At 40.6% G+C, this 26,151-nt stretch overlaps 1 protein-coding gene across 1 annotated transcript in view; it reads left to right on the forward strand.

Annotated features, from left to right (window-relative positions):
• The first annotated feature begins 795 nt into the window (after window positions 1-795).
• bicdl1 (BICD family like cargo adaptor 1) overlaps window positions 796-26,151 on the forward strand; it is a 295,751-nt gene continuing 270,395 nt past the window's right edge. Inside the window, exon 1 of the mRNA XM_060930787.1 lies at window positions 796-1,203. Coding sequence (XP_060786770.1) covers window positions 796-1,203 — 408 coding nt within the window. The remainder of the gene's footprint in view (window positions 1,204-26,151) is intronic.

Below are 26,151 nucleotides of genomic sequence, written 5' to 3' on the forward strand. Positions count from 1 at the left end.
ACTACTGCACAATAATGGAGACAATATAAGCCCCCCCGTGCCATGTCAGACTGTGATATTTTATTTTGCATGAATAATAGTTATAACATCCCCAATACCACACCCGCCCCCACCACCAAGATTTCACGTGACACAGTGGGTTTTTTGTTTGTTTTCCTAATCTCTTGAGCGGATGAAAAACTATGGCAGTTTATGGAAATTGTTAATGAGCTATGGTCCATTTTGGACATATCCTACCTCCATATAATCAGTGTGGGCGCATCTGTATCAGGCACGTAGCGCACTTACATATGGCGTTATTATATTCAACCAATGGGTTAACAGTTTGTAGGTCTGACGTCACGGGTGCGGGCGCGCTCAGGGAGAAGGTGCGTTGTACGCAGAGCTCTCGCACAAACATCGAAAACAGTGTCGGTATTTGTATTTTAGATCAGGGGACTCGCAAAATACATATCAGGTGTAAAGAACCCCTGCTATGGGGACACAAGACACAGATGCATTAAGATGGACACATCGAACGGTGGAGAGTATGCGTCAAGGTGGATAACGTAGAAATCTGAAAAAGAAAAACAATCCTACAATTGTGGAAGTGGCTTTATTGCCTGGGATTACCTAGGAGATTAACAGGGACACAGAATTTAGATATATATTCAAACGAGGGAAGACGTCCTGAAAGGAGGAGTGAGACGATATGGCTAAATGTATGGCGCTTAGCAGATCAGATCTCCCAGAGACGCTGAAAAGGTTAAAAAACCAGAGGCTATAGAGCAGTTTGAGCCCTCGGTTTATTTTGCGATGTCAGATTTCGGCCTGAATCTAAACACTGTTTCGTCCGTTGCGGCCGAGATTTCAGCACCAGCTGAGGTGGACAGAGCCTGCGCGGACTGCGACTCGCAAACTCCTCCAGCTTCAAGAGCAGACTTCACTCATCCGCCCCCATTCACTCCTCTGCATCAGTCACTCCTACACGCCGGCTCCGGAGGCCTCGGCACGGTCCTGGAGGAAGAACTGGCCATGCTTACGCGGGAACGGGAAGAAGAACTGGTCATAAACGAACAGGACACAGATCTTGTAGCGCTCTTCCGGCAGAAAGAGAAGGACTTGGTTCTGGCTGCAAAACTCGGGAAAGCGTTGCTCGAGAGAAATCAGGACCTCACGAAGCAATATGAAAAAATGACCAAGGAACTGAACGAAAAGCTAGAGGTACGGCATTTTTAATTGCAACAAGAAGTATAAGTAAAGAAGCAGTAAGTCATAGTTTACTAATATGAAACTGAGCTTTTTGCATATTTCTGTCCTTGAGATAGCCTTGTCATCTCCATTATTGACCATATCCTTTAAAGAAAAAAAAAATGAATAAACCAACCAAGGAGTTTAGAAAAAAATTAAATTAACACAAAATTATGCGTTAGATTCACCCAGAAGTTCTTTGGAAGATTTATTTATTTTTTCCTGTATTTAACTGCCTAGCATGGTAGTTGCACAAAAATATCATTGACAATAGAAAAAGACATGAGGAATCATGCCTATGTGTTTGACTTCAAGAAATCTACACTGATAAAAATAAAGTGACAGCTCTACTTAGAAAAATTGAGGCAACTTTTTGCATAATTTATTCATGTAGATCACACCAGATTATTATTTGTATAAACTACTCATTTGTTTTTGTACATGAAAAAAAAAATCCAAGTAATATGAACTCAATTTTGTTGCTTAGATTCAACAAAGTTAGTCTTTGTATGAATTACTTAATTTTTTATGCTATAAATGAAATTTGCAAGTAAAACCAACTTGGTTTTATTACATAGATCAAACAAAACTATATTTTGTTTAAAAAAACTTCAATTTTTAAACATAGTTAATGACATTTTGCATGTAAGATCAACTTTATTTTATGATGTACATCAAACAATATTATAAATATGAATTACTTTTTTATATTTAAAATAAAATCTGCAAGTTAACTGGTTTTTATTGTAGATACAGCTTAATTAGTTATATCAAGAACTTTCCTTACATATATGTGGGATATAGTTATTATTCAAACATGCTAGAGTTATTTTTAACTTACATGTGCATTCCCATGCCAATGGCAATACCAGTGGACAAGCACAAAGCCATTACCTGGCATTCCTGGGGCTGTGGATAATAGTAGCATAATAGCATAATAGTAAAAGTGGAAAAAAAATGTCAGTGTTTCACTTTATGATGCACCACATCTTGCTTTATTATTTAGAAAAAAATATGACAAACTGGCTTGGATAGGAAATATGAGCGACCACTTCAAAGTTAAATTTAACTGAAAGTAAATAACAATAATAAATAAATTAAAATTTTAAAAATATCTTAATGGCATAGCCCAGCCAAAAATCAAACTTTATCAGCTGTTTCCTTCCTCTGACGGAACTGAATTGACAGGACCTTTTCTGAACACTTCACTTGTGCAAAGTCCAATGCCAAAATGGACTTGGAGCCTAAAACAAAAACACTTATTAACCATATCTATGTTGATTAATCAGAATTTCAAAACACTTATACAATGGGATATTTGTGTTATTTAAACAATTCTCTATATGCAAATATAAAAGAAAACTCAAAAACACAACTGATTTGATTTGCTGGAGCATATGAGGAACTGAGAAAATACAGTTTAAATTTGACAACATTTAATAGGGTTAGTTATGAAATGTACAGTGGTGCTTGAAAGTTTGTGAACCCTTTTGAATTTTCTATATTTCTACATAAATATGACCTAAAAGATCATCAGATTTTCACACAAGTCCTAAAAGTAAAGAGAACCAGTTAAACAAATGAGACAAAAATATTATACTTGGTCATTTTATTTATTGAGGAAAATGATCCAATATTACATATCTGTGAGTGGCAAAAGTATGTGAACCTCTAGGATTAGCAGTTAATTTGAAGGTGAAATTAGAGTCAGGTGTTTTCATTCAGTGGGATGACAATCAGGTATGAGTGGGCACCTTATTTTATTTAAAGAACAGGGATCTATCAACGTCTGATCTTCATCACATGTTTGTGGAAGCGTATCATGGCACGAACAAAGGAGATTTCTGAGGACCTCAGAAAAAGCGTTGTTGATGCTCATCAGGTTGGAAAAGGTTACAAAACTATCTCTAAAGAAAGAGTTTGGACTCCACCAATCCACAGTCAGACAGATTGTGTACAAATGGAGGAAATTCAAGACCATTGTTACTGTCCCCAAGAGTGGTCGACCAACAAAGATCACTTCAAGAGCAAGGCATGTAATAGACAGTGAGGTCACAAAGGACCCCGGGGTAACTTCTAAGCGACTGACAGCCTCTCTCACATTGGCTAATGTTAATGTTCATGAGTCCATCATCAGGAGAACACTGAACAACAATGGAGTGCATGGCAGGGTTGCAAGGAGAAAGCCACTGCTCTCCAAAAAGAACATTGCTGCTCATCTGCAGTTTGCTAAAGATCATGTGGACAAGCCAGAAGGCTATTGGAAAAATGTTTTGTGGATGGATGAGACCAAAATAGAACTTTTTGGTTTAAATGAGAAGTGTTATGTTTGGAGAAAGGAAAACACTGCATTCCAGCATAAGAACCTTATCCCATCTGTGAAACATGTTGGTGGTAGTATCATGGTTTGGGCCTGTTTTGCTGCATCTGGGCCAGGATGATTTGCCATCATTGATGGAACAATGAATTCTGAATTATACCAGCGAATTCTAAAGGAAAAGGTCAGGACATCTGTCCATGAACTGAATCTCAAAAGAAGGTGGGTCATGCAGCAAGACAACGACCCTAAGCACACAAGTCATCCTACCAAAGAATGGTTAAAGAAGAATAAAGTTAATGTTTTGGGATGGCCAAGTCAAAGTCCTGACCTTAATCCAATCGAAATGTTGTGGAAGGACCTGAAGTGAGCAGTTCATGTGAGGAAACCCACCAACATCCCAGAGTTGAAGCTGTTCTGTTTGGAGGAATGGGCTAAAATTCCTCCAAGCCGGTGTGCAGGACTGATCAACAGTTACCAGAAATGTTTAGTTGCGGTTATTGCTGCACAAGGGGGTCACACCAGATACTGAAAGCAAAGGTTCACATACTTTTGCCACTCAGATATGTAATATTGGATCATTTTCCTCACTAAATAAATGACCATGTATAATATTTTTTGTCTCATTTGTTTAACTGGGTTCTCTTTATCTACTTTTAGTACTTGTGTGAAAATCTGTTTTAGGTTATATTTATGCAGAAATCTAGAAAATTCTAAAGTATTCACAAACTTTCAAGCACCACGGTATCTGGTCAACCTCATGAGGGAAACATACTGATAATTTGCCACAGGTAACATGATTGAATTTGAATTTATATTCATCGGAGCTTCATAAAGTAAATCCAGGACAACAAAACCGTTGACATCTGAAAGTATGACTCGTCTTCTGGCTGATAAGCTAACTGAATGAATCTACCTGTTGTCCTAATTTCCCCACCTCAATTAACCAAATGTTTGAACATATCTTCATTCAGTATAGCCTTCCTGTGGAGATTCAAGAACCACCTGGTGGAGATAAAGTGAATAACTGCCAATAAAAGAAACCAACATTGGGGCAGATACGTTTTTGTTAAAATATCATTCATGACCCAATTTAAACAACATTTCATTCCAAAGAGAAGAGTTACTTTTATGGCTGCTAGGTCTTTTTTTTCCCAGTGTAGCAATAAGAGAGATCCAAAATTCCCTCATTAAAAAACTGACACACATGTATCAACAAAATAAAACAAGAATTGTGCCTTTATCCAACATTAACTTTTTTTTTTCACTCTGAACATATGTAAATTAGCACATTTAAATAAGACAATGCCCTGTTAGCATATTTTAAGTTATTTTCAGAAAACTTGTCAAACAAATAAAAATGTTCTCATTGGTTTTGTGGTGATATCATGAAGCTAACAGTGTTAGCTTCATGATATCACCACAGGCCTGCTCACCTGTAAGGTTAATGTTAACTTGAGTGTCCCTCATTGATAATATTTGCAGTTTCATTAGCCAATTCCAATTTTTGTGGATTTTGATTTTCTTTCATTGGAGTTGTAATTAACAGCAAACACAAAAGGTGATTTAATTTTTTTTTTCATTTTAAGGCACTGTTAAAGAACTACTTATCTAAAAATTAAAATTGCACGTTACATGACTAATCTCTCATTCTCACTCAGAAAAATCTCCTCCTGAAAATGTTGACTTTCAAACCCTTTATTTCCTCTGTTCTCCTCAACTCTATATAAATAATGTTGGAAATGTCTTGTAAAAAATAGGCTGTTCCTTCATCTATGAAAATAATATACATAGCTGAATTTACTGCATTATGTTCACATTGTTGAAAGATTTAAACTGCATTTTTTACACTTCATCTCTGGATGTTGTAATTCAGAAACAGAAGTTTACATCGTCACACTCAATTACAATTACACAAAAATAACTAGCCTACAATTAGAGACTATTTCATCATTTTTCTGTGGCTGATGTCTCTTACCTTTCCTTTTCTGCTTTGAATGGCAAGTATATTTGCAGCTGCAACGAGTTTTTAATCTTATTCTTTATCCAATTATCATATGATTATGTATTTCCTGAAGAGTGGCACATCTCATGTCAGATTTAACTTTTTATTCGCATATTCATATGCTTAAGTTTTATTTTCGTGTCTCACCGTAGTCAAGGTTTACTTCGGAAACAGTTGAATAATACTTTACTATGCTGTATTCCCCCAGCCTCGGGGAGCCAAGGAGGGAGAGCTGAAACTAGAGGTTGTGCCCAAATATGTACAGCGAAATAAAAATGGGACATTTGATTTTAATCCTTCCTCAATTCTTTATAACTCCGTGTTGTCGGTTAAGTAAAGAAGCTGTGTGGATGGCATTAAACTTTTGTGTTTTACATTTGCACAGAATCAGCTATAATTGTGAGGACCAGCCCAGCCATTCAACATTAACAGTCGAGCAGCCCACTTAAATGATTGACTTTATTTATACATACCATTCAAATAACATTAATCATTAAGGCCTTGGCAAGGTGACCGTCTCTACTTCTAACAGGGTAGGATACACCACGAAAAAACTGCCAGCAATAATGCTTACAGACCGACGCTAGCCACAGGCTGACCGAAGGTTTGGTCGGGTCTAGCTAACATTACAGATTTGGCGCTAGTAAGTCGTTAGCTTATAAATCATGTAACTTAATTCCTTTACAAGGCTCTTAACACACTACGGTAACTTCAGTTAATACGAAAAGCGTCAGATTAATTCTGGTTTGACAACAATAAGCAAAAATGAAAGAAAAACATTATTCTTACTGATATTTAATGTTAAGTGTCGAAGGCTGTCAGCTCAGACCTGGTTCAGACTGGTTCGGACCAGACTTGTTCCTGTAAAATGTTCCCACAATGCACTTGGGGTGCACAAACCTCATAGTAGGGGCTGGCGATACTGCAAAATTTGGTATCGATCCGATACCAAGTACAGGGTTCCTACACGTTTTCAAATTTAAAATTCCAAACTTTTTCCATACTCAAATTCTCAGGTTTGGAGACTTAAACGAACAAACAACTACTCATATATTTAAAAGAATTACTTGAAAATCAAACATGTACTCACATTATGACATACCACCAAAATGCATACCATATTTAGCTTGGCCTAAAATTTGTATCAGTGCCCTGTTTTTGTCATAAATATATATACACATTACACAAAATACAGGATGCCACTCTGATGCACACGTATCTGATGCACACTTTAAGACATTAAAACACAGGTGTGTGAAGATGTCAAGCACATACAGGATGTCCCGAAAAAAAATGTATACACACTTTTAATCACTGTAAAGTACTGTACGTGTTTATTAAAATCCGTGTAATTTTCAAAGAGTAATAGAATTTACAGACATTTTATTATTTAGTCACCACCTGTTCTCAAACTGACATCCATTCTGGTCCAGTCACTGCTGACAATGCAAATCACATTCAATTCTCTTGGTATTTTTGGACATTCACTTTCAGTGACTGTTGCAGGTCTCATAGCGTAGACTATAAACATCAGTTAGAGGCAGTGATAAAACAATAAAGTCTCGTCTCGTCTTCTTCCGCTTTATCCGGGAGTATACATTTTTTCGGGACACCCTGTATGTTGTGCACACACAGAAGATTATTGAAGCTTCTAATTTGAAAACAGTCATTATGGCATTTTTTGTATTTACTATTGTATTTTATGAAGGCCCTGTGTTAGTTCCACTGTAGATCACATTTTGTCCACATACCAAGAGATGGCAGACGTGGCCGAGACGTGGCCACCCTAACCAGTATGTAATGGCTGCAGTGCCCTTGAGCAAGGCATTTAACCCCACATTGCTCCAGGTTGTAACCATGTTGAACCCTGTAATAACTGTAAGTGGCTTTGGATAAAAGCGACAACTAAATGTAATGTAATTATAATAATAATGTAATAACAGCATTGTTCAGTTTATATGTATGTTTGCGTACACAGCCTTCATATTTCTGTTGGCAGTTTTTTTGTCTTGGGTCGCTTGTTTTCAGGGTCCATGTGCCTTATTTTTCTAGCAAATTCTAGCAACACTGCCAAATAAGCCATAAGCATTTTTACACGGACTGGAGCTATGATGTGTGTTCACGTGTGTTCAAGAGGCGTTTTGTAGCAGGGGGTTTTCCTGCGTCTTGTCCAAAGTCTTGCAAGAAGCAAGCAGGTTCAGGGGGTGTGGCGGAGCGCATGCCAGTACAACAGAACACCCGTTTCCCTCCCTCCGCATTTCAACACATTTCTTTGGCAAAATTCAACTGAATGTCGAAATGTTGAACTTCATTTTACTATGTAGCGGCAAAGGTCTGGAAACACAAATATTTCTCCATACCCTAATTTCCATTTTCCATACTTTTCCAGACCTGGAAAATACTAAAATCAAATTCCATACTTTTCCATACTGCGTAGGAACCCTGCAAGTAAATACTGGGCCAGAATTGCCGATATCAATGCCGATACTGATACTTTTTGTACTTAGAAAAGCAGCTTATCTACTTTCATGTTGGAGAGAGCAATGCATCATAAATTATGAAGTGAAAGCATCAATATGCAAATTTGAATGAAAATTTAAATTTTCATGATCATTGAATGATCTTGTGATTTTTCCTTTAATTAGTTATCATGATTATGATCATAATAAAACATAGGACAAAGAATGTAGGCAAATGAAAAATACTTTTTATTAACTAACTCAATGCAATATTGCAATATTCACAATTTTATCAACAACAAATTAAAATTTTACTTTTTCAGTTGAGTTTTGTTCAGTTTTTGTTCATAAACAACAATATAACAAAAAATCCCTTTCATTACACATAATTGTTTGTAAAAAATAAAGGCAATAGTACAAATAACTAAACAAAAGCAAAAACTACTGTTGACTCTCATTTACGACCTTTGGCTTTTTTGCTCTCAAAGCCCTCCTGTGTCCAAGGAATTATCCCCTGCAGTCCCCTTTTGGGCCCTGTCCCCATGTTGAGAACTACAGATTTATAGGTTTTTGTTCAGAAACAATAACATGTCTACATTCTTCCCCTTTATTGCACTACTTCTCTGACTTAATAACTGTCCTGCAGGTACAGATGTTGCAGTTACTCCCAGGTGTTTCTTAACAAGCTTACTCAGAGAGGGGAATGTTGGCTCATTCGCTTTCCACCAAAGAAGTGGGTCTCCATCCCGTGGAATTAGCTTCTCTTCTGAGTACCGGCGCATTTCAATAGTGGCAGTTGTGTGATGCTGCTGGAATGTAAGGATTTGAGTGTCAAACTCTGTCCATATCCCACCTTTTGCTGCAGGTGGGGATGGAGAAGCCCCTGCAGGGGAGCTTGAGGTAGTTGCAGGAGCTGAGACAGAACTGGTGGCAGAGCTTGTGCTTGGTTCAGGAGCTGAGACTGAAAGGCCTGAGGTCTGGTTCACTAATTGCATTTCAGTGATGAGTCGTTTTTTCACAGCTTCAACATTTGCCATGTCACGGAACCCAAAGTTTTTAAATCTTGTGTCCAGGTAGGTGCTGACAGCAAGACCATAAAAGGTTTCAATACCTCTGAAATGGTGCTAGCATTGTGCTGACAGCTCAGCAGCTAGCTCACTACCATGGCACTCATGAGATGCAGTTGATCTCAGAAGTTGTGTAACCAGGGGAATCACTTTTGAAACTGAAACATGTTTTTCAGTTGATATCTCTCTTGTTACTTCTTCAAATGGGCTCAGGACATCAATGGAGAGACTAACCATGGACCAGTCTTCCTCACTCAAGCACAGTGAGCTCTTTCCAAGAAGACAAAGTACTGTAGTAAGTTTCCTTTTGCTCAAGTAGTCTCTCAAACATGTAGAACACAGAGTTCCACCTTGTTTCAACTGATTGTATCAGTTTGTGTTCTGGAAACTTCAGTTGTTTCTGAATTTCTTGGAGCTTCTCTGTTGCGTTTGTGCTGTGGTGAAAGAAAGCTATAATAGCACTGCACCTCTGCTGGATGTCAAGAAGATTAGGGAGAGCCTTAATGGAGTCTTTTACTACTAAATTTAAGGTGTGTGCAAAACATGGATAATGTGCCCAACCTGCTTTGCGCACAGCAGCAACCATATTGGCAGCATTATCTGTGATTACAGCCTGAACCTTGGCAGTTATGCCCCATTCATCACTGATCCTTTTTAATTTGAGGCAAATGTTGTCAGCACTGTGTTTTCCTGAAAAACTACTGGTTTCTAGGACATATGCTTGCATTTGCCAGTTCTTATCAATGATGTGGCATGAGACAGTTAAATAAGCCTCTGTGGCTCTTGATGTCCACATATCTGTTGTGAGTACAGCACTGTTTGCAACATCCAGAGATTTTTTCACTTTTGAGCGACTCTTCATACAGTGCTGGTATTTCCCCCCCCATTAAATCTTTCCTACTTGGAATCTTGTAGCGAGGATCAAGTGTCTTTACAAAACTTCTAAAACCCTCATCTTCTACCACAGATAGAGGTTGTAGGTCCTTTACAACCATTTCAGCAAGGCTCCTTGTACTGTAGCTCTTGGGGAATCACCTAGGAGAAATAACAAAATAATTAAATCTATAACCTATCTGCATGTAGCCTAAATATAGGAACACTAATGTTCCTTTGACAGTTACCACAAAAGGGTTATTATATTCAGCCATATTCATATTTCAGGTTTGAGGTATGTATCTTTATATAGGTGTATATATATTTTTTAATAATTCATTTAGATTTATTTCAACTGGCTGAATATATTATATGACTGTCTGAATAGTCTATATTTAATCAGTCTGCTAAAATTACAACTATGATGACCAATTACACTTTGAAAAATAACATTAACTAATGCTAAAGATGACTAATTCTTACTTTCACTTCTATAAATCAGCTACCTGGATATTGTTGGCCATGCTGCAAAGCATCTACCAGTGACTTCTGTCTGGGTCCTGGGGGTCTGCTTGTGGTTGGGGGATTCCCCTCCTCTGCCCTCCATTTGCTTTGGAGCTCGGAGTTCTCATGTGGGTGGGTTTTAAGATGTTTGTACAAATTTGTGGTGTTGCCACAGTACCTGATTTCTTTTCTCCAAACATCGCAGGTTGCAGTATGTTGGTCTGAAACTATAAAGTAAGACCAAACAGCACTCGCATACCTGCCAACCTGTATGCATCTTGCGTAGCCGCTACGAATTTTTACCTCATTGTACGACTGTACGTTTTCACATTAAAAAGTACACATATCGTCCGAACTCACATTTCAGTCAAGTTCTCGCTGAAGTTGATACCGCTGATCTGTGAGAAAACTCAAAGCCAGAATGGAACGCTCTGCCCTCTTCAGCCCCTCCCCTTCCTCCTTCGCACCTCTGACTTGAGTGCAGCGGTGCAGCCAGGTGGCTAGAGCAAGTCGGGGATTGAAACGTCAGTTAGAGACGTCGTTTTTATATTTGTAACAGAAACGGTTGTGTTTCACGTGTACTCGAGCTTCCTAGCCGTTATTTTGTGCATTTACAACACCAACAGTACAGGCTAGTTCTTCATTTAACTTCAAAGCCGTCACTCGAGGTTGCATATTCGATGCGGTAACCAACGAAACCTGATTACAATTCCTCTCGCGCTCTCATTGAATCACTATGATAAGTACCACTTTATTGATGTGCTCAACAAAATGTAGTGTGTTGTATATCTTAAGGGCAGTCGGTAACTTCTGTCAATGGTAGCCTAGAATGTTTGCAGATGATGTGAAGTCGAAAATTGGTCATCCTTCGTATGAAAAAACCTGTGTGGTACTGCAGTATCAAATGCTTTTTTTATACAGTATTACTGCAGTAAATGCAATATTTCGAATGCAAATGCAATAGTTTGCACATGAAAAAGGCATACTACAAAATACTGCAGTGTGCTGTATAATGCAATATTTTTACTGTATAATGCAATATACTTCCAACATGTTAAAAAATGCAAAAGTCTAAACCTATTGCATGGGAAATTTGTGCATACCATGTTTTGTGTTGAAAGTGCCTTTTTTACATACTGTATTAATTTAATGTGTTATTTATTTTGAAAGAGTGGCTCTGGTTTAATTTCATTTCATTTGCACATGTATTTAATGTTTGTTGTGCTTTTCAAAACGGAAGGAAGTTCCCAAGAGCCATCAATAACAGTTTCCCAAAGTCTATCAATAGGAATGTTTTACAAAACTGGACTATGTTCCCAAGGTCAATCAATAAAACTGGATTGAAAGTGTGTTTTTTGGTCTGCTCGTTGTGGTCTGTGGGGGCGCATGCGCGCCGGGTTGGGGTGAGGTTGACGCGGGGGGGTACTCATGAAATTGTAAAATTGTACTCATAAAAGTTTTTCAAGGTTGGCAGGTATGCACTCGTCTTTTTCTCTGGCATGTTATAATGCCAAGCAGCGTGCTGCTGAGTGATGTGACTGCAGCCGGCAACACTCACAGTATAGTGGGGGGGGCAGGGTTTGGGGGACAGAGCGAGCATGAGCGAAGTGAGTGAGAGGAGCGGTGTTTGCACATGCACAACCACTTTGATGTAACGGGAGTTGTGCACTGAACGTAGAGAAGAGAAACTGAAACGTACATATCGATCTCATCACGCAAATATCGATCAATACCGATACCAACGTTGGTATCGATATATTGATATTTTAGATCGATTCGCCCACCACTACCTCATAGTGTTTGGTGTTGAATGGAAAAGAGTAAAGATAACAAGGTTTGCTTTGTTGAGATTGTGAACGTAAGAAGATTGGCTTGCATTACTTAATTATTCTCGTTGGAAAAAAAATTTTTTTGTTTCTAACAAACACAAATTGATTCAAAACTAGATATATGTGTAAACATACAAACTTGAATTTTTATTGTTAAGATCACAAATTCAAATTATGTTAAATTTACTTCTCAGATTTATTTTTTCAGTGTATATTTTATGAATATATCATTTGAGAACAGCTCAACCATATACATCTCTGGCAAATGTTTGCAATAAAGGTTGGGTAACAATTTCATTGGGATTTGCGCTTACTGCTCACTTTATTGGGGACACCTGTACATTCATGCAGTAACTTAATCAGCAGTTATTTAATCATATGGCAGCAGTACAATGCAAAAAATTCATGATTATGATACAGGTCAAGAGTCAAGATGATACAGGTTTGGTATGTTAGATTCATATTAAATATCAGATTGAAGAAAAAGTGTGATATCTGTGACATTGATTGTGCCATGGATGTTGTATATACTAGATGAGCTAGTTTGAGTGTGTCAGAAACTGTTGATCTCCTGGGAATTTCATACACAACAGTCTTTAGTGTTTACACAGAAAAACCTAAAAATATTGACTGGCGACAGTTCTATGCCTTGTTGATGAGAAAGGTCAGAGGAAAATGGCCAGAATGGTTTGAGCTGCGAGGATGGATGTAGTAACCCAAATAATCACTTTTTACAATCATGGTGAGCAGAAAAGCTTCTCAGCATGCACAAAACTTCAAACCATGAGGTAGAATGGGCTACAACAGCAGAAGACTACATCGGGTTCCACTCATGTCAGCCAAGAATCTGATGTGGTCTGCTGTTGTAGCTCATCCACCTCAAGGTGCTTTTCTGATCTCTCTCATCAACAAGTTGTTTCATTCTGCAGACCCTCTGCACAGAGTATGGATTTTGTTTTTCACACCATTCTGTGTAAACTGTAGAGGCTGTTGTGTAGGAAATTGCCAGGATATCAGCAGTTTCTGAAATACTAAAGCCAGCCCAACTGAAACAAACAACCATGGTTAAATTCTCTGACATCACATTTTTTCCCCATTCTGATCTTTGATGTGAACATTAACTGAAGTACTTGACCTGTATTTCCATGATTTTATGCAGTGTGTGGCTGCCACATGATTGGCTGAATTGGATAAATGAGCAGGTGTACAGGTGTTCTTGTTAAAGTGAGCATATATGCCTCACACTGATGGGGTGCCAGTGGTTCAACAACTACTATCAGGTGGGTCAAGTAAGTTGTAAGATATCAAATTTATTTTTTGCATATATCAGTCACTATTTGGAGGGTTATGTGGTCAGTAGCCACTGAGCAAGCTAAGTAGCTAACTAAGCTTCACATTTGCCTGACTGGAATAGAGGCTTTTCACCGTCACGTGATCCCTATAGCAATGGTAACTATGCCGCCATGACAGGAGGCACGCTTGTAATGATTAATTCAGGTGAGTTAGTTGTTATTAACTGGTATGGGAAGGTTTTTGCTGCATTTTTGGATGTGCAAATCATTTTGAACGAAACAAAGACATCAGATTTTTTTAATTTACCAAAAGTATTTCATCAGGGGAAAAATGAGAGAAATTTCTAAATGTAGAAGGGAGAAATGGGGAAAAAACATTTGGCCGGACTTGGTGTCAAATGGAGAGGTCAAAAACCCCATGTTATGGTCACTTCATTTCCATGAAGGTAAGAATTCCAAAAAAAAATTAATTTCATGACTGCAGAAAGGTGCTCATTCTTATACAGTGACATGAATATGAGCATCAACTTCACCTAACCTTCACCAAGACTTAAAAAGTGCCTTTACATTTGGGGATCCTTCAGAGCACGTTGTGTGTATGCGCTTGGGACCCAGTCATTATGGGAAACACCTGATGCTGATTTGAGCACAATCAGCACATTTATAGAGACTTTGTGAAGTATTCTGTCAGGCATGTGGCAGTAGACGGATCTAAGTGCAGGAAGAGTGTTTATTAGCATGATATTTACAAAAACAAAACTGAAAGCAGAGTTATAAACATGACTACAGACAAATGTGACTGTGATAATAATACTTCAGAAAGCCTCTGTGTTCTTATATGGACGTGCTGATTGTGTTCAAATCAGCATCAGCTGTTTCCCATAACGACTGGGTCCCAAGCGCGTGCACAATGTGCTCCAAAGGATCCCTGAATGTAAATGCACTTTTTAAGTCTCGGTGAAGATTAGGTGATGCCAAGCCGCTGTGTTGACGCTCATGTTCATGTCACTGTATAAGAATGAGCACCTTTCTGTAGTTGTTTTTTTTTTTTTTTTTTAATTCTTACCTTCATGGAAATGAAATGAGCATACCATAGGTTTTTTCACCTTTCCATTCAACGCCGAGTCCCGATGAAAGTTTTTTCCCATTTTCCCTTCTATGTTTAGAATTTTCTCCAGTTTTTTCCACTTGGTGATGAATTACTTTTGGTAAATTAAAAAAATCTGATGATTTTGTTTTGTTCAAAATAATGTGCACATCCAAAAACACAGCAAAACCTTCCCATACCAGTCAATAATAACTAACTTGTCTGAATGAAGCACTACAAGCATGCTCCCCATTATGGCGTTGTTGTTACCTTTGCTATGGGGTCACGTGACCGTGCAAAGCCCCTATTGCCATTTGAGTCACTCCCACTGAGCTTGATACAAAATCTGGAGAGCTCATAGCCTATTTCACACTGTAGAGACAAGTGAAGCCATCTAGCCACCATCTTACCACTCACATCGCATGTACAGTGGTGCTTGAAAGTTTGTGAACCCTTTAGAATTTTCTAGATTTCTGCATAAATATGACCTAAAACATCAGATTTTCACACAAGTCCTAAAAGTAGATAAAGAGAACCCAGTTAAACAAATGAGACAAAAATATTATACTTGGTCATTTATTAATTGAAGAAAATGATCCAATATTACATATCTGTGAGTGGTAAAAGTATGTGAACCTTTGCTTTCAGTATCTGGTGTGACCCCCTTGTGCAGCAATAACTGCAACTAAATGTTTCCGGTAACTGTTGATCAGTCCTGCACACCAGCTTGGAGGAATTTTAGCCTATTCCTCCATACAGAACAGCTTCAACTCTGGGATGTTGGTGGGTTTCCTCACATGAACTGCTCGCTTCAGGTCCTTCCACAACATTTCGATTGGATTAAGATCAGGACTTTGACTTGGCCATTCCAAAACATTAACTTTATTCTTCTTTAACCATTCTTTGGTAGGACGATTTGTGTGCTTAGGGTCGTTGTCTTGCTGCATAACCCACCTTCTCTTGAGACATGGACAGATGTCCTGACAGTTTCCTTTAGAATTCACTGGTATAATTCAGAATTCATTGTTCCATTAATGATGGCAAGCAGTCCTGGCCCAGATGCAGCAAAACAGGCCCAAACCATGATACTACCACCACCATGTTTCACAGATGGGATGAAGTTGTTATGCTGGAAAGCAGTGTTTTCCTTTCTCCAAACATAATGCTTCTCATTTCAACCAAAAAGTTCTATTTTGGTCTCATCTGTCCACAAAACATTTTTCCAATAACCTTCTGGCTTGTCCATGTGATCTTTAGCAAACTGCAGATGAATAGCAATGTTCTTTTTGGAGAGCAGTGGCTTTCTCCTTGCAACCCTGCCATGCACACCATTGTTGTTCATTGTTCTCCTGATGGTGGACTCATGAACATTAACATTAGCCAATAGATAGTTTTCACTGACATCACGGCATTCCGGGGAACGCCCCCCAGCTGCCATCTTGGAGGGCAAACAAAACGGACCATCGCCACTACCGGCTATGTTATCTCGGACGAATTTATGAAGTTATATAGTCAGTTTTCTAAAATAAAGATCAATGTCGGCAAAATCAAGCAAACAGAAGTATATAGATACATTAGACGACATCTCACGACAACGGTATGCAGCCAAACTGGCCTTGATTGGGGGAATTGACCCCTACGAAGTGGACAAAGATGCATTTTCAAGTGACTATGCAGGGCTGCCAAAGCCTGAAACTGCCAAAGCCTGCTCCAAAGCCTGAAACTGACTTCATCAAACTTTAAAGGCTGTCTTACAACTTTATATATTCACAGCGCGCCTTTTGGCGGATGCCGCCTGAATCGCGGAGATCCGTTTTTTTTATTTTTTTTATTTTGGGGGGGCGTTGGAGTGTCTGATTATAATTTCAAAGTAAATTCTGTATTAAAATTACTAAATAAGCAAATCCGTTACAGTCCATGAAACAGGAAGTATAAGGATGAGAAAAAACCAGTTTAAATCGGGAAGCTGCGCACATTTGCGCAGTGCTGCACACCGCTCGGGCTGCGCAAATGTGCGCAGCTTCCCGATTTAAACTGTTTTTTTCCTCATCCTTATACTTCCTGTTTCATGGACTGTAACGGATTTGCTTATTTAGTAATTTTAATACAGAATTTACTTTGAAATTATAATCAGACACTCCAACACCCCCCCTAAAAAAAAAACCCCGGATCTGCGCGATTCAGGCGGCATCCACCAAAAGGCGCGCTGTTTGCATCCCAAACACACATTAAATCATACAGAATGGACCTAAAATGTTTTTCAAAAATGACCCTTGCGTGAGTGAAGTAACAAGTTTCAAATAGAAACGTGACAAACGAGCGATATTAAGTGTACGTTACAATGTAAACGTACACTCAGCGGTTCCAGTTAGGCATTCTCCAGAGATTGTTCACATGATGTTTTGGTTTCCAAAAACAAACTTAAACACAATTGAATGTTTATTTAAACAACTTACCACTTATAAAATGATCGGAGCAGACTTTGCTGTGTTTGGAAGGCTGATAATCCTTGCGGTTGATTCTCGCAAGCCATAGATTTCTCCTTTGTATGCTGAGTTTGTTTGCTTGCCCTCGTACTCCTGTACAGTGGGAATTCCATAAAAGCCCCGCTTGACGTCATCATCTGACCTATTATGACAGCCGTGAATACAACAGGTGTGCACCATTGCTAGCTTTAAATAGTATTAATGTAACTATAAATGTAAATAATGTATAAATGAATGTAACTCGCGTGCTACAATGTGTGCTCAGTGACCCGTACGGTAAGCTAGCCCTCCAAGATGGCCGCCACCAGGGAATCCCCGACTCTGTGACGTCATGTGAAAACTATCTATATGAGAGAGGCCTTTAGTTGCTTAGAAGTTACCCTGGGGTCCTTCGTGACCTGGCCGACTATTACATGCCTTGCTCTTGGAGTGATCTTTTTTGGTCAGCCACTCCTGGGGACAGTAACAATGGTCTTGAATTTCCTCTATTTGTACACAATCTGTCTGTGGATTGGTGGAGTCCAAACTCTTTACAGATGGTTTTGTAACCTTTTCCAGCCTGATGAGCATCAACAACGCTTTTTCTGAGGTCCTCAGAAATCTCCTTTGTTCATGCCATGATACATTTCCACAAACGTGTTGTGAAGATCAGACATTGATAGATCCCTGTTCTTTAAATAAAACAGGGTGCCCACTCCACACCTGATTGTCATCCCACTGATTGAAAACACCTGACTCTAATTTCACCTTCAAATTAACTGCTAATCCTAGAGATTCACATACTTTTGCCACTCTCAGATATGTAATATTGGATTATTTTCCTCAATAAATAAATGACAAAGTATAATATTTTTGTCTCATTTGTTTAACTGGGTTCTCTTATCTGCTTTTAGGGCTTGTGTGAAAATCTGATGATTTTTAGGTCATATTTATGTAGAAATATCGAAAATTCTAAAGAGTTCACAAACTTTCAAGCACCACTGTATTTGGCTTATATGTTTAAACCATTGTATCTGATCAAACTTGCCCCAAGAAAAGTATATCCTGACTTATTTTTTTTCTTTTTATTACCTCCTCTTGTTTTCTCAACTTTACCTACATTCAGAATCAGAATCAGAATTACTTTATTAATCCCCGGAGGGAAATTCAAACTTGCTACCAAGCTCCTGAATCAGAGAAGTAGTAAACATGTCTAAAAATAGAAGATAAAATCGTCTGAAAAAAGAATAAATAAAATAAATGTAAATAAGTTCAATAACTTGAGTAAAAGCAAAATGAAGTGATTTTATATACAATGATTTCTATATACATATATTGCACCTGAGTTAAGGATAAAGTGTACATGGTAAGACAGTGTACCACAGTTATACAGTGGCATTGTACAGCTTGACTGCAACAGGTAGGAATGATTTCCTGTGTCTCTCAGTTGTGCAGCGTGGAAGAATCAGCCGTTTACTGAATGTGCTCCTGTGGCTGATCAGCTCCTCATGTAGAGGGTGGGAAGGACAGTCTAAGATTGTTTTGTTTTTATTTTGGACAGTGTCCTCTGCTCCAACACCACTGTCAGAGAGTCCAGTTCCACGCCTACAACATGGCCGGCCTTCCTGATGATCTTATCGAGTCTGTTAGTGTCCTTCACCTTCAAGACACTGCCCCAGCAGACGACAGCATACAGGATGGCACTGGCCACCAAAGACTCATGGAACATCCACAGCATCGTTCGGCAGATGTTGAAGGACCTCAGCCGTCTCAGAAAATAGAGACGGCTCTGGCCCTTTTTGTATACGGTGTCCACATTTTTGGACCAGTCCAGTTTATTATCCAAGTACACCACCAGGTACTTATATTTCTCCACCATGTCCACACTGACCCCTTAGATGTTAACAGGGTTCACCGGAGCCCTGATTCTCTTCAGATCAACCACCAGTTCTTTCGTCATCACGTTGAGCTGTAGGTGGTTCTTCCTGCTCCACATGACAAAGTTGTCCACCACCGTCCTGTACACACTCTCATCACCAACCACTGCATACGTCCAACCACTGCGGAGTCATCAGAAAATTTCTGGAGGGGGGCAGGTCTCCGTGCAGTAGTGGTGTAGAGAGTGAAAAGGAAAGGAGAAAGGACAGTCCCTTGCGGAGCCCTGGTGTTGCTGATCACTCTGTCCAACACACAGCACTGTAAGCGCACGTACTGTGGTCTGCCAGTCAAATAATCCACAATCCAGGACACCACTGGGACACCTGCATCGCTGTCAACTTCTCACCCAGCAGAACTGTCCAGATGGTGTCAAAAGCACTGGAGAAATCAAAAAACATGATCCTCACAGTGATGGCTGGCTTGTCCAGGTGGCCGTAGACTTTGTTGAGCAGGTAGATGATTGCGTCCTCTACTCCAAGACGGGGCTGGTAGGCGAACTGAAGGGGGTCAAGAAGTGGTTGGACCATAGGCTGGATCTGCTCCACGATGAGTCTCTCAAGGGTCTTCATGATGTGTGACGTCAATGCCATGGGCCTGTAGTCTTTGAGGTCACTGGGACACGGCTTCTTTGGTACAGGGACGAGGCATGATGTCTTCCACAGCACGGGGACCCTCTGAAGACCCAGGCTTATGTTGAAGATGTGCTGAAGTGCTCCACTTAGCTGGAGGGCACAGGTCTTCAGGGCCCTGGGGCTAACACCATCCAGGCTTGCTGATTTTCCTGCATGGAGTCTCTTCACCTGTCTTCTCACTTGCTCCTCACTGATGATCGGTGTGGTGGTGACTGGTGGGGGAGGGATGAAGGTGTTTCTTGGGGAGGGTGCTCAGTCAGGGGGTCTGTTGAGGAGGTGCGAGCAAGGTCCTGAAACGGGGATGAGGTTGGGCAAGAAGAGGTGGGGGAGGGGAGAGAATGTGAAGTGTGTGGTTGTAGCCATCCCGCAGAAGAGTGGTGGTGGTGGTTTGGGGTCACACTATCGAATCTGTTGAAGTAAAGATTCAGCTCATTCGCCCTTTCCACATTGCCTTCCACTCCTTCACTGTTGGTTGGCTTGTAACCAGTGATGGTCTTCATTTCACTCCACACCTCTCTCATGTTGTTCTGTTGGAGTTTCCACTCCAATTTCCTCCTGTACTTATCCTTGGCCTCCCTGATCATTGCTCTCAGTTCACACTGTACTCCTCGCACCTCCTCCTTGTTGCCAGCTCTGAAAGCCTTCTTCCTCTCATTTAAGAGGGCTCTGATGTCCTTTGTTACCCACAGCTTGTTGTTGGGGTAACAGTTGACAGTCCTAGCTGGGACAATGGTGTCCACACAGAAGTTGATGTATCCCGTGATGCACTGTGTGAGCCCATCAGTGTCATTTCCGTGGGGCTCACACAGCGTCTGCCAGTCTGTCACCTCGAAGCATCCCTGCAGTGTCTCGTTGGCCTCATCTGTCCATCTCCTCACTATATTTGATGTGGAGGGCAGTCTCTTCACCAGGGGCACATAGCAGGGGGAGAGGTAAATCAGGTTGTGGTCTGACCTGCCCAGTGGGGGGAGGGGGGGAAGAGCTGTAAGCCTCTTTAACATTAGCATACAGCAGGTCTATTGTTCTTCCCTTTCTGGTAGGACAATTCACAAATTGGGTGAAAGTGGAAAGTGTTTTGTCCAAATTAACATGATTAAAGTCACCTGAGATAGCAAAGAATGCACTCTGGTGTTGAGTCTGTAGCTGGGCTATTGCAGAGTGAATAGTGTCACAAGCAGTGTTTGGGTTTGCAGAGAGGGAAACATAAACAGCCACCATGATAACATTTAGAAAACTCCCTGGGCAGATAATATGGACGAAGTCCGACAGCACCCAGTTCAACATCCGGGCTGCAGATGCGCTCCTTCATGGTGATGTGAGCTGGGTTACACCACTGGTTGTTCACAAGAATGTCAAGCCCTCCCCCTTCGCACTTACCACACCTGGCGCAGTCTCTGTCCACATGCACAGTGTGGAAGCCCTTGATTGTAGCATTAATAATAATAATAATAATAATAATAATAATAATAATTTGAATTTATATAGCGCCTTTCAAGAAACCCAAGAACGCTTTACAATTATAAACAAAGAAAAAATAAAAATAAAAAAATAAAGGAAAAAAAATAATAAAAAATAATAAATAAATGAATAAATAATAAAAAGTTAAAAAGTCCACCAAGTAGGGGTCAGGATGTAATTCCCATGGTCAGGATGTAATTCCCGTGGTGTAGCAGCCACAGTCCCACCAAAAGGCGCATGAAAACGAGTCCCATATCTCCAGCACAGCTGCCACGACGCCGTCAGCCACATCGCTCGAACACCACGCCGTGGATCCATAAAGCGAGCAGAGAAGTTCTGCCACGCAGAGTGCTGGTATGTCCCAAACCGCCTGCACAGCCGCCGCGACGCCACCAAGCAACATGGTTCGGAACATCACGCCAAGCATTAAAGCGCAGAGTGCTGGACAACCACGATGTTAAATGAGCAACGAGCTCACTGCAGTCCACAGCTGGGAGCACAGGCATTGCCCACGGCGAACCAAGGCCTGGAGGGAAACCAATGCCCAAAACTGGGTCCAGAGCTACACCACAACCGGCGGACAAAACTCAAACACCAAACTACACAAACACACAGAAAAAAAAATGAAAATTGAAAAAGAAAGAAAATAAAATCAGAAAAGCTCTGGTGAGAAGTGGCAGCCAGAATGCGCACGACGTACTCTCAACCGGAAACGGAAACCAAAAAAAAAAAATGAAGAGCATTGTCGTCAGGAACGTCCCGGTGCAGCCATGTCTCCACGAAGCACATTAAACTGCACTCCCGATACTCCGTCTGACTCTGGGCCAGTGCCATCAGCTCGTCCACTTTATTCCCAAGGGACCTCACGTTCCCCATGATGATAGAGGGGAGACACGGCTTATAAGATTTTTCAATAAGCTTCCGTTGTCTCAAAGCCACCCTCTTCCTCCGTAGCTTCTTATTTCCTCTGCATCCTCTGTGTGTTTTCCGCCAAATTACTGCAGGGATCTCTTCCGGTCTTGTCGCTAGAGTGGTCGGCTTCAGTTCGATCAGCTGATCCCTGGTGTAAACAATGCGGGCGGCGTGGAGTTGTTGCGTCACTGCGCTGAAAAAAGTTTTGTGGCTGCGAGCAAAAACACCAAAACTCTTGCAACCCTCATAGTGGCTTGATTACAGTGTTATGGTAACAGAGAAAAATAGCAAAAAAAAACAAAGATAAGACAAGTAGGAAAAATAGAGAAAAAGTATCAGGAGCATTCGTCGCAGGCTGCACGTGAGCTGGCGCATGCGCACTATTCCTGACATATCTTTATATCGCTCCCCTTCACTGTTAGTTTTATTTTTCCTTTTCCAGTCCAGTCTCTGATAATTTTTTTTAAATGGCTCTTTTACTACTATAATTATTTTTAAGGAGATTATTTCAGTTTTCCTCTTATATAGTGCATATTTCTCATTCATTAATTAATTTATTAATTATACCAACACACAGGCTGTACAATACTTCCTTTCTGTTAAGGACAGTTGTTGAAACAGGATTTTCTCATGTTATTTGCCATTTTCACTTCATTCTCACATGTCTTAATAGTATTTATTGGTCACATAATTCACTTATTTTAGACACGAATGATTCAGTTCTTTTCAAGACCACATAGTGTTCAGCAAATGGGGTAACCTTTAATATGGTAAACAAATGCAATGAAAAATACAAATTGGCAAACAATGTGACCAACAGATGCAACTTTTATCAGAATTATGAATGATGCATGCATTGGAAAATGAAATCATTCATGCCTATGCAAGATGAGTTTTGTTAACTGCTGGGTACCGTCATCTTCTCATTGAAGCATTTGGCAAGATGGTACATCCAAATCTTGATATAATATGTGGCAATGCACTTGATAAAAAAGAAGACATGGTTGTGGTCAGGTGACAGTCCAACATTTGGCCAACAAGCTGCATGAATATTGGCTAGAGTCCAATGTCATGCAACACTATGGTGGATAAAGCAGACATGATGCCTACTGACTGAGGAAGAGCATTGTCTGCAGAATGGAGAAATCTTTAAATGCATTGCTCAGCTGCCTGGCGCACCTTGACTACATCAGTTGATGGCTTGACAAGTCCTCCTCAACTTTTCTTCTTCAAGAGGCCACCACCAGCATCCATGCTGTCAGACGTCAATACTTCTTGACATTCAGGACAGATGGTTTGTCATTTTGCCATCTGAACTACATAGCCTGCAATGTATCTGATGGCTGCATCAATCACTCATCTTGCATAGACATGAATGATTTCATTTTCCAATGTGCATATCATTCATAATTCTGATAAAAGTTGCATTCGTTTGTCACATTGTTTGCCAAGTTGTGTTTCTCATTGCATTTGTTTACCACTTTAAAAGTTACTCCATTTGCTAAACACTGCGTGGTCTTAAAAAGAAAAAGCATCAAAATTGAATTGTTTGTGTCTAAAATGACAGTAAATTATGTGACCAATAAATACTGTTAAGATGTGAGAATGAAGTGAAAATGGCAAATAACATGAGAAAATAATTGTGTTTCAACAACAGTCCCAAATAGAAAGGAAGTATTGTATAGCCTGTGTGTTGGTATAATAAATTAATAAATAGACAAACAAATAAAATAAATAGAAAGGAAGAAGAAATGTACAAAAGAGAAAGATATAAATGTATAAGAGAAACTGAAACAATGTCTGAAAAAATAACTATAGTGTCAGAATGCAGGCACTTACTGATGTATGCGCAGAGGAGAGTGGGGAAGCAGATAGTTGACAAAGCAAAAACAGAAGACAGAAGCGAAGTCAGGAAACAAGCGTAGGTTGGGCAATTGGCAAACAACATAGAATAGGCAAGACAGGAATCGTAGTAGAATAGCACAAGCAAAAGTCAGAAAACAGAGAGACAAATGGGAGAATACAAGGCTCTGTAATGTACTGGGTAAACAGGACGATACTTCGCACTGGGGTGTTGTGCGAGTGTGACTTAAGTAGGTGGAGTGCTGATTAGGGGAATGTGTGACAGCTGTAATTAATACTTGGGTGACAGAGGGTGCTGTGGTTCTTGAGAATTGTAGTTCTGAGTGTCCATGTTTGTAGTCTGTGTGTTTTCAGCAGAGTTACTGACAGAACCCCCCCCCCCAATGAGCTCCATCTGGGAGCTATATTCTTACGAGGACAGCCTCTACCTCGTGGTGTGGGATTTTGGGCATGGAACTCTTGCCTGAGGAGAGGGTCCAGAATGTCCTTGGCAGGGACCCAGCTCTGTTTCTTGGGTCCATACCCCTCCCAATCTACCAGGTATTTGATTTGTCTTCTGTGTTTCGAGTCGAGGATCTTGTTTACCTGGTAGACGGGCTCACCTTCTACAAGGTATTCTGGATGTTCGAGCACTGGTGTGTTTTCAGCAAGAGGACCTGTGATGGTGGGTTTCAGGTTGGGGACATGGAATGTGGGAGATAGTCTGCTGTGGGGGGGGGGGGGGGGGGGTGAGTTCTAACCTGTAGACTTCATTGATGCAATGTAGGACTTTTTAGGCCTAATGTAACATGGCTGGAGTTTCTTGCAAGTGTTGGGTTCTCGGAGGTTCTTTGTGGCCACCCACACTCTGTTGCCAGGAGAAAAGTTCGGGTTGTCTCCTTGGTGTTTGTCTGCATATTCCTTATATTTGGTATTGACCATTTCTAGATGTTGGTGAACCTCCTCCCATGTGGTTTGGCTGCGTATGAACAAATCCTCAACTGACTGGACCTGGCTAGGAATGTCATCCCATGGGAATAAGGAAGGCTGGTAGCCAAGTATGCAGTGAAATGGTGTTAGCTGTGGAATAGAATGTCTCAGGGAGTTTTGTGCATACTTGGCCCATGGTAGATAACATGCCCAGTCCCCTGATTGCGCATGCAAAAAATTCTGAGGAAGCAGTTGATTTCTTGGCCCTAGAAGAATGGAGACACTGGCTAGAGGGAGCTACGCACCCCTTCATTATCCTCACCGATCACAAGAATCTCGAGTACCTTTCAACTTGCCCATTGGACTGGGGGTGGTAGCCAGAGGTAAGGCTAACTGATACCCTGAGTCTATCCTTGAAACTTGTCCAGAGGCAAGAGATGAATTGGGAGCCCCGATCACCGACACTGTCTTCTAGGATACCATAGTATCTAAACACGTACTGGAAGAGGAGCTCAGCTGTTTGAGATGCAGTGGGGATGACTGGTAGAGGGATGAGCTTGAGACCGTTCGAGAAATGGCCTATGGTTACCATGATGGTTGCGTTGCCTTCAGACGAGGGAAGGTCAGTGATGAAATCGATGGCAATATGTGACCATGGTCTTTGAGATGTTGGCAGAGGACATAGTTTGCCAGCGGGAGGCGTTCTGGGACCATTGGCCTGAGCACATGTGGAGCCAGAGGCGATGTACTGGTTAATATTGGTCAGCATATTTTTCCACCAATACTTGTTTCTAAGCATTAGATGAGTATGCTGGCTGCCCGGATGACCTGTGGCAGGAGATGAATGAGCCCAAGTAATGAGATGACTTTGAAATGGTTTTGGCACATAGAGCAGGCCAGATGGTAGATGGTCAGGTAATGTAGATGTTTGGGAATGTCTTATCTCTCTGTCAAGGTCCCATGTAATGGATTGTATGAAGCATTGAGGTAGAAGAATGGGGTGACTGATGGACTCTTGGTGTGCTGAAGTGAAACCTTGAGAAAGTGCATCTGCCTTGATGTTCTTGGAACCAGGGTGAAATGAAATGGTGAAGTTAAATCTGGTGAAGAATAAGGCCCACCTGGCTTGGCGAGGGTTCAGCCTCTTGGCTGCCTTGAGGTACTCGAGATTCTTGTGATCGGTGAGGATAATGAAGGGGTGTGTAGCTCCCTCTAGCCAGTGTCTCCATTCTTCTAGGGCCAATTTTATGGCCAGCAGTTCTCTGTTGCTGACATCATAGTTCTCAGCAGAGGAGAGCTTCTTGGAGAAGA

The sequence above is a fragment of the Neoarius graeffei genome, chromosome 10, assembly GCF_027579695.1.
Source record: "Neoarius graeffei isolate fNeoGra1 chromosome 10, fNeoGra1.pri, whole genome shotgun sequence".
NCBI lineage: Eukaryota > Metazoa > Chordata > Actinopteri > Siluriformes > Ariidae > Neoarius > Neoarius graeffei.